The sequence below is a fragment of the Eulemur rufifrons genome, chromosome 3 (genome assembly GCF_041146395.1).
Source record: "Eulemur rufifrons isolate Redbay chromosome 3, OSU_ERuf_1, whole genome shotgun sequence".
NCBI lineage: Eukaryota > Metazoa > Chordata > Mammalia > Primates > Lemuridae > Eulemur > Eulemur rufifrons.
The window spans coordinates 1,307,969-1,316,670 of NC_090985.1; the positions used below are offsets into that span (position 1 = coordinate 1,307,969).

The 8,702-nt window shown below is 43.5% G+C and overlaps 1 protein-coding gene across 7 annotated transcripts in view; it reads left to right on the forward strand.

The window, feature by feature from the left end:
- ZFAND6 (zinc finger AN1-type containing 6) overlaps positions 1–6,387 on the forward strand; it is a 68,419-nt gene extending 62,032 nt beyond the window's left edge. For 5 of the 7 annotated variants that reach the window (XM_069466534.1, XM_069466532.1, XM_069466535.1 and 2 more), the window contains 2 exons: positions 683–796; positions 5,470–6,387. In XM_069466534.1, the coding sequence (XP_069322635.1) occupies positions 683–796; positions 5,470–5,618 (263 nt within the window). In that variant the 3' untranslated portion in view covers positions 5,619–6,387. The remainder of the gene's footprint in view (positions 1–682; positions 797–5,469) is intronic. The other 2 variants (XM_069466538.1, XM_069466537.1) reach the window with 1 other exon arrangement.
- The last annotated feature ends 2,315 nt before the right edge of the window (positions 6,388–8,702 follow it).

An 8,702-nucleotide genomic window follows, 5' to 3' on the forward strand; every position in this document is an offset into this window, starting at 1 on the left:
GGTGAGCACATTAGTTAGGGTTTAGGAATAGTAATTTCACCTGAATCTTGGTACATCTGGCCTTGGTTTCAGTACATAAAACCCTTAGTTTATTATCTTAATTATAACATTTTAAAGCTTCTTTGCATCAATTTATCTTATTTCTAACATTTTTAATGTTTTTATGTGTAATATACAATGCTTAGTGTTCCACTGAATCTTGGTTTTACCTTTTTTTCCCTTGTTCTCTGAGAAATTGGAATAGTTCTGACCCCAGACAATATTAAGGAGCTTGCATGTGGCTCTCTTGCCTTGCACAGTCCCGTGGAATACCAAGTATTTTTGTGTGTGTCTTTTATTGGTCAAATATATAATTATTAGAAAAATTAGAAAATATACTTTAAACCAAAAAAAGAAAATCTGTAATCTACCTTGTAGAGTCACTGTTAACGTGTCAGTGATATATTCTAGATTATTTTCTGCATGTGTGTGATATATATATACACATTCAACAAAAGCGACGTCATATTTTACAAACAACTTTGTAATTGAGTGTGAACCACTTCTCATGCTAATAAATAGATACATTCCTCTGTTATCCTCTGAATGACAGACCCATGGGGGTGGCATGAGGGACAGCAACCACCCAGATAGGAAAGTCTTACTGAATAATTAAATTTTGTCACCTTCCTATTTTTGCCAGCTTCAGTATCAGACACGGTACAGCAGCCATCTGAAGAGCAAAGCAAGTCTCTTGAAAAACCAAAACAAAAAAAGAATCGCTGTTTCATGTGCAGGAAGAAAGTGGGACTTACTGGTAAGGGTAAATCAAGTGGTTTAAAATTAAGATTATATTTTAAAATAATGCATGGCTTACTATTACCGACTTCAGTTAAGATTGTTTCAGTTCCCATGCGAGTTAATATTGGATACACTTCAGCGTCTGAATTTTCTTAAAGAAATAAAACAGCTTTAGTTATATGCCTAAAAGTGAAATGAGTAGCTTGTCTTTTAAAAATCTATTTCACCTGAATTTGAGAGTGTTGGCCAAGTGAGTCAGCATGCCAGGTGCTGGGAAAGGCAAAGACGTGGCCCAGGCATTCGGGGAGCGAGTGTGACACTGGGGGGCGCGGGGGCTGCGCGGCGCCTTCTGTGCAGGGGGCGTCGTGTGCGCAGCGAGCCGAGCCGCGGTGGCCGGGGCTCGGTGGCCGGGACTGCGCAGTAAACGGTTGGCGTTTGCTACTATGGGAACAGCTGTCGGATGCTGTTGTTACTAAGAGACACGGAGAGCAACGTTCCCAAGTATCTCGCAAAGGAAGTACATTAGGTGCAGTGAGATGCTCTGGGAATTGAGGGATGGGAGTAACTGACATGAAAGAACGGGCGTTCGTGGAGACCCAGCAAGGAAAGTGTCATGAAGACGGTTTCAGTCCTGAGCAAGGAGCAGGACGCGCGACTGAGCCAAAGGTCAGGGACACGAAAGACCAGCGCGTGTGCAGGGGACGTGGGCAGCGCGGAGTGTCTGCGCGGGCGGACGCGACACCCCGCCAGACAGGCGTGGAGGGAGCGGCTGACGACAGGCTGCCCCGGAACAGCACGGGCTTGAACTGCTCAGGTCCACTTAGGCCTGAATGTTTTTCAATAAATATATTGGAAATTTTTTTGGAGATTTTCGGTAATTTTTAAAAACTCAAAGATGAACCACATAGCCTAGAACTATAAGAAAAAATAAGAAATAGTTAAGTGTCATGAATGCATAAACTATATGTAGATACTAGTCTGTTTTATGATTTTCCTACCATAAAATACACACACATCTGGTGAGTAAGTTACAATTTATCAAAACTTGCAACTCGCAGACTGTGCGTGGAGCCATTCGCAGTTAGAGAAACGTAGAGGTGCAGAGTAAATGGAGATGGCCTGAGAGTCGCTGTAGCACTTGCCTCTGCGGTGAGCTCGGGTGCTGGAGTTTCCACGTAAACGCCGTGTGACACAGTCATCTCTGCGTAGCTGTTCGGCTGTCCCATAAATTGCATTATCATAGTAAAAAAGTGATCTCTGGCAGCGCTCGCGTATTTTTTGTTGTGTTTAGTGCAGTCCCATAAACCTTGAATCACACCGTGGAGCCCCTTTGAAGCGCCTCTAATGTTGCTGTAAGTGTTCCCAAAAAGCAGGGAGAAGCCATGACATTACAAGACAAGGTTGAATTGTTTGATGTGCACCTTTGATTGAGGCCTGCAGCCGCCCACCGTTTCAAAATAAATGAATATGGCGTAAGAACCACCATAAAAAAAAGAAAAGGAAATTTGTGAAGCCATCGTTGCAGCCACGTCAGCAGGCGTGAAAACCTTGCACTTTTGTGAATTACCTTTTTATCTCTTATTGAAAGTGCAGCTTTTATGTGGGTGCCGGCTTGCTGTTAGAAAGGGCGTACCTCTACTCCAGACTCAAGATTTGAGAAAAAGCAAATTCATTATATGACAACTTAAAGCAAAAAGAAGGTGAAGGATCTAAAAGTGGAGAATTTAATGCCTGCAAAGGATGGTTGATAATTTTAAAAAGAGGTTTGACTTAAACAATGTCAAGATCACGGGAGAAACAGCTTCTGCTGACCAAGAGGCAGCAGACAAGTTCCCAGATGCCGTTAGGGACATCACTGAGGAGAGCTGTGTTCCCGAACAGGTTTCTCACGTAGATGACAATGCCGTATGCTGGAAAATACGCCACAGGGAACATGTATGAGTAAGGAAGAGAAGCGATCACCAGGATTTAGGGCAGGAAAGGATAGGTTAGCGCTGTTTCGTTCAAATGCAGGTGGGTTTATGATCGGGACTTTCCTTATCTATAAAGCTGCTAACCCCTGTGCCTTGAAGGAAAGGTACACACCTGCTGCCAGTCTCTCGGTTGCCCCAGGACACAATGTCTACAATTCAGCCTCGGGGCGGGGCGGGGGGTGGGGAGGGGGTCTTAAGGGTTTTAAGGCTCATTGCACGTGGTACCCTGTGAAAAGGACTGTCAACACTACTGAAGAGAACCCCGATGGAGAACATGCCACGGACGTCTGGAAGAATCACACCATGGAAGATGCCATGTTGTTGTGGAAAAAGGTGTGAAAGCCGTCAGCCCTGAAACAATTCCTGCAGAAGGCTATGTGCAGATTGTGCATGACTTTGCAGAATTTATATGGCAGTCAATCAAGGAGGTCATGAAAGAGACTGTGGATAGGCAAAAAAAAAAAGGTTAGGGCTGAAGGGCTTGGATCTTGGAGAAGTTCAAGAACTAACAGACACCACACCGGGGAATTAGAAGAAGACGACTTGCTGGAGATGAGTCTTCTGACCCAGTGCCAGGCAGGGAGGAAGAAGATGTAGGGGAAGCAGTGCCAGAAAACAGATCCACACTGGACCATCTGGCAGAAGGTTCCGTTATCCAGGACTGCTGTTGACCTCTTTGTGACGTCGGCCCTTCTGTGATACGGGCACTGAAACTAAAGCAAATGGTGGAAGAAGGATTGGTACCATATGGAAACATTTTTGGAGACATGAAAAAGCAAAAAAGTCAGACAAATTTCCATGTATTTCTACAAAGTTACCTGCTTCCCCTGCCACCCCTGAGACAGCAAGACCAACCTTTCCTCTTCCTCGTCTTCCTCACCCTATTCAACATGAAGACAAGGAGCAAGACCTTGGTGATGATCCACTTCCACTTAATGAATATTAAATACATTTTCTCTTGAGTTTTTCTTAATAACATGTTCTTTTCTCTAGCTTGCCTTGTTGTAAGTATACAGTGTGTAATATGTTAACACACAAAGTATGTATTCTGTGTATTAATTGACTGTTTCTGTTATCAGTCAGGCTTCTAGTCATCAGGCTGTTCATAGTTAAGTTTTCGGGAGCATAAAGTCATACTGAATTTTTGACGGCACAGGGGTCTGTGCCCCGACCCGAGTTGTTGGGAGGTCGACTGCACTGTGGGTAACCGTGGGAAAGCAGTGGCAGTTGCAGCAGTGGCCGTGTGTCGGCATCGTGCAGGATGCTTGAGGAACGGGTTAGCAGTAAAGAAGTGAGGTTGGAGTTTGCTGTCAAGGATGTTTCAGAGTGGCCCATACCTTGGCAAATTAAAGAATACAAACACGGACAAATTAGACATTTTAAAATATACATATTTAGTGTCAAAGATAGTCTTTCTAAATCTCACAAAAACTCAGACTTCATGATTAGAAGACTGAGATATAGTTATTTCCATCTTGTGCAATCTGTCAGTCTGACCTAGTGTTGTTTGCTTCATTGTTATGAAATTAACAGCATATGTTTCTGAAGTAAAAAATGTGGTAAAGGAGGTTAACATCAAATGTTAATGTTTAAAATATTGATTCCTATGCTCGATTTCCAACAATTTCATCATACCTTACAATTCTGATGTGAGGATCAGGACCAGTTTTATTTTTTCTTTTTCTATTTGTGTGCGTTCGTGGGCTCGGAGTGCGGCTTTGCCTCATTGGCACATTGCGGTGTGGGGAAGTCAGAGCCTTCGGGGCGCCCGCCAGTGCAGCGACGCAGCGCACCCCCGGCCTCCGCGACCCCCCGCGACCCCTGCCCCCCAGCCCCCCAGCCCCCAGTGCCCGTCATTCCACTCTGCCTCCATGTGCACACGTTACTTAGCTCTCACGTGTGAGAACACGCAGGATTTGTCTTTCGTGTCTGAACCGTTTCACTTAAGATAATTGCCTCCAGCTCCAAGGACCAGTTTTGTATAAAGACTTTCGACACCCGTTATGTCTCTGTTTTAGCTTCAACTCTGGGCATTTCCCTAAAGTAGCATTTATTGTGTGTTTACTGTATGTTAAGCATTTAATACATTCCCCACTGAATTCTTACAGTAACTTATTATTCCACCATTACAGACGCAGAGACCGAGGCTCAGAGAGGCTGAGTGATTTGCCTGCGTCCACAGGTGGATTCCTGTTTGGGCAGCGGAGCTCAGACCCCGGCTCCGAGCTCTCAGCCGGGGGCGGTTTACAGCTCCCTGGGAGGGCGGCAGAGGAAAGCTAGTGTGGATACCGCGTTGTTTGTTAGCATTCTTTCAGAGATACTATTTCATCTTTCTTCATTAAATTTTAAGACTGCCTTCTCATAGTAGGCATGTTTTTCACAGTGCAGTATTTGGATTTGAAAAATGATTCACATTTTCAGTCTAACAAGTGTTTTTGATAGGAAACAATTGTGGCCATGTCACAGGTGAAGAAACCGGAGCTCGGAGAAGAGTTGAGAGTTGTTCTAGTACAAACATGTTTATAGGTCAGAACAGGAAATGAAGCTGTCAGGTGGTGAACCTTGAGGATGTAGTTTGTGAAACTATTTATTTAGAATGACTGTTTAGTTTAGATTTCTGTCCTAGATAAATCGTGCTGTTTAGCATTAATTATGCCAGAGACCTTAATCTGTCGCCCTTCCATCCAACTCATGTATGTTATTAATCCATTTTCAGGATTTGAATGCCGGTGTGGAAATGTTTACTGTGGTGTACACCGTTACTCAGACGTACACAATTGCTCTTACAATTACAAAGCTGATGCTGCTGAGAAAATCAGAAAAGAAAATCCAGTAGTTGTTGGTGAAAAGATCCAGAAGATTTGAACTCCTGCTGGAATACAAAATCCTTTGACCATCTGCAAACTAAAAATTGACTTGACTTTTTTTTCCTAGTCATTGGGAATGTAGGGCAATGTATCTTGCATAGACCTTTTAATCATGCATGTCATCAGAAGAATAGATTTTTGTTTTTGTTTTGAAAATGACTCTGAACATTTATTTCCATTGCAGTTTCTGTGGCTGAAAAGACTTAAACTTTACAAGTATTATCCTTTTAAGATCATTTTAATTTTAGTTGAGTGCAGAGGGCTTTTATAACAAACATGGAGAAATTTTGGAGGGCTGTGATTTTTCCAGTATTAAACATGCATGCGTTAATCTTGCAGTTTATTTTCTCATTGTGTGTATATATAGCTTTTCTCTGCAGCACGATTTCTCTTTTGATAGTGCCCTGTAGGGCACAGCTAGCTCCCAGTAACTGAATGTATCTCAGTCATTACGGCTGCTTCTGTTTTTCATTAACAAAGGTTATTCATATGTTAGCACATAGTTTCTTTGCACCCACTATTTATGTCGGAATCATTTGTCACAGGAGAGTGTGTGCTGATGAGATTCTAAGTTTGTGTGTTTTAATTTTTTTTTTTTCTTTGAGCAAGGGAAGAAAAAGCTGCATGCATTTCATTGCTGACTGCCGGTTTCTTCCAGATTACGCTCACGAGTCCGTGTGTATACGATATGAAGAATGATCTGAAGTAATTGTGCTGTATTTATGTTTATCCACCAGACTTTGATTAAATAAAAAGGAAAACCAGAATGCTCCCTTGTATTACTTTTTCTCTTACTCCTTCTGGTGGTTAATTTTGCTTTTTGGTCTTTTAGTTTTCTGCTTTGGTACTTTTGTAAGGTATCTACTGTTGTTTGTTTCACATCTGTTTATGACTGATCTTATGATGATACATTATAATCTTATATTCCTGTGAGTTTAAGACCTCAGCATATCTTCAAAGACAAGAAAGAACTTCTCTTTGTCACTTAAATGTTGTATTTTCTAGCCCGTGTCTGATTCTATTCTGCACTCTCACTGAATTAACATCTAATAGGAGCTTCTTTCTCTGGTAGGGTTAGAGAAGTTGAAAGAGCGTAATTTTCAAATAGCAGGACAGTTGGGAGAATTGTAGAACACAAAGACTCTCAATAGACCATTCTGTCCTGTGGTTTCAGATTTATCTGGCAGTCAACCTTTTTAAACAAAATATCTAAAATAGATGAAAGCAGTATTTTATGATATAAATGTCTAGGTTTAAAATTGTTTACTTATATATTCTATTTAAATAAGGATTTAATATTAAAATCTAGATTGATCACATTAACAGATTAAAAAGAGCGAACCATGTGACTACCTTAATAGATTCAGATAAAGTATGTAATAAAATTTAACACTCATGATTTTAAAAATAAGTCTTGATAATTTGGACTAGAAAGGAATTTTCTTAAGCTGATAGTTTCTGTGTAAAACCAATGAACCAACCAAACAAAAAAAAAACAAGCATGTACCACAAAGAGGAAACTCATTTCCTTTTAAAGTCAGAAACAAAGGACGACTGACTGCCCACTGTGACTGTCATGTTCAGAGTGGTGTTGGAGATCCAGGCCGCTGGAGCAGGACGAGACATTCAGGTGAAGGAAGGAGGAAGCTCCCACTGTGTCCGCGTCACATCACCTGCAGGTCCAGAGAGCAATTCCTAGCAACGACAGGGTTTAGGTGGGTAGGGAGATTCAACAGTTACCAGAAGTCAGTTGCATTTCTTTACACCAGTTAACTAGAAAACCAGAAGATATCATTTAACAACAGTATCAGACCTTAAGTAATTCAAGGCAAGTGAACGTAGGGTGGGGAGAAGGGGGGTGGATGACTGAGGGTTGCATAAAGAGGCCACCCGCTGCCTCCCCGTGCAGGCGGTGCCCTCACCCTGCCCTAATTATCCAAGTCTCCTTTCCCTGATGTAACATCCCACCTTTCTTACGCCAAAGACCACGCATAGGTCTTTATCTGGGCAATATGGACTGTTCCATTGGGAAATCTGTCTGTTCCTTAGCTAGTAACAGGCTATTTAAATTGACATATGGCTTCACAGTGAGTCCTCACATCTGGCAAGGCAAGTCCCCACCTCCCTGATCTTTCCTCAAATGTCCTAACCCTTTGCTCTCTTTTACCTTTTATTGTAGAATCACTAAACAAGTTCCATGAACATTAAATGAGAGAACATTAAGAACTCCGTAAAGAGACACATTTGTGGATAGGAAGATAATATCGTAAAGATGTCATTTGTTTCTAAGTAGACCTGTAAATTCAATGCAATTCCAATCAAAATCCCCCCAGGTTTTTTCATTATGCAACCTTCGTCATCTAGGCTCTCACCAACTCGTGTGCACACTCGGAGGCCCCGGCCCTCCGTCCCCACACATTGAAGGTGCCGAGTTGCTGGCATGGAGCAGGGCCCACTGGTTACCGATGACTCTGCCTTTAGTCAACGGCTATTAGTTACCTAAATATCATGGAGAGTCTGTTCTGTGCCAGGTGTTTTGCTGGGTGCTGACAAAACGGCCCCCAAAATAAGCGAGACAGGTCCTGCCTTTTGTGGCCGGGCAGGGCCACCTGGCATGTGAGCAGTTCCTTGCCTGGCAGCTGAGTAGCTACGATCAGGGCGGTGCCAAGTGCTGCCTGGAGTGGCCTCTTTATGAGGCCACAGAACAGAGTTGGGACACTCTCCTCTTCCTTTTCCCCTTTTGGGAACCTATCAGAACAAGTCACGGCACCCGCGGCTGCCAGAGACCGCCCTTGCTTCCCTCCCCAGGGCAGACGTACGGGAACTGAGGTCAGTCCTTGGCAGGGACACGCAGGGCTGGCTGGAGACGGAAGCTGAGAGCTGTGCCCAGATTGAGCTCCTCACCGTGACCACGGGTCAGGCTTGGCAGGCTGGCACCAGGGTCGTCTCCCGGCCTAGGGGGCTCAGTGGCCGGCTCTACTTGAAATACCCCCCATCTCGGGCCTTCTGGTTTCGAGGGTGCTTGGGTCACATCGTCTGCCGTCCTCCAGCCTCTCCTCCCTGATGCGGAGCTGCGGAGCGG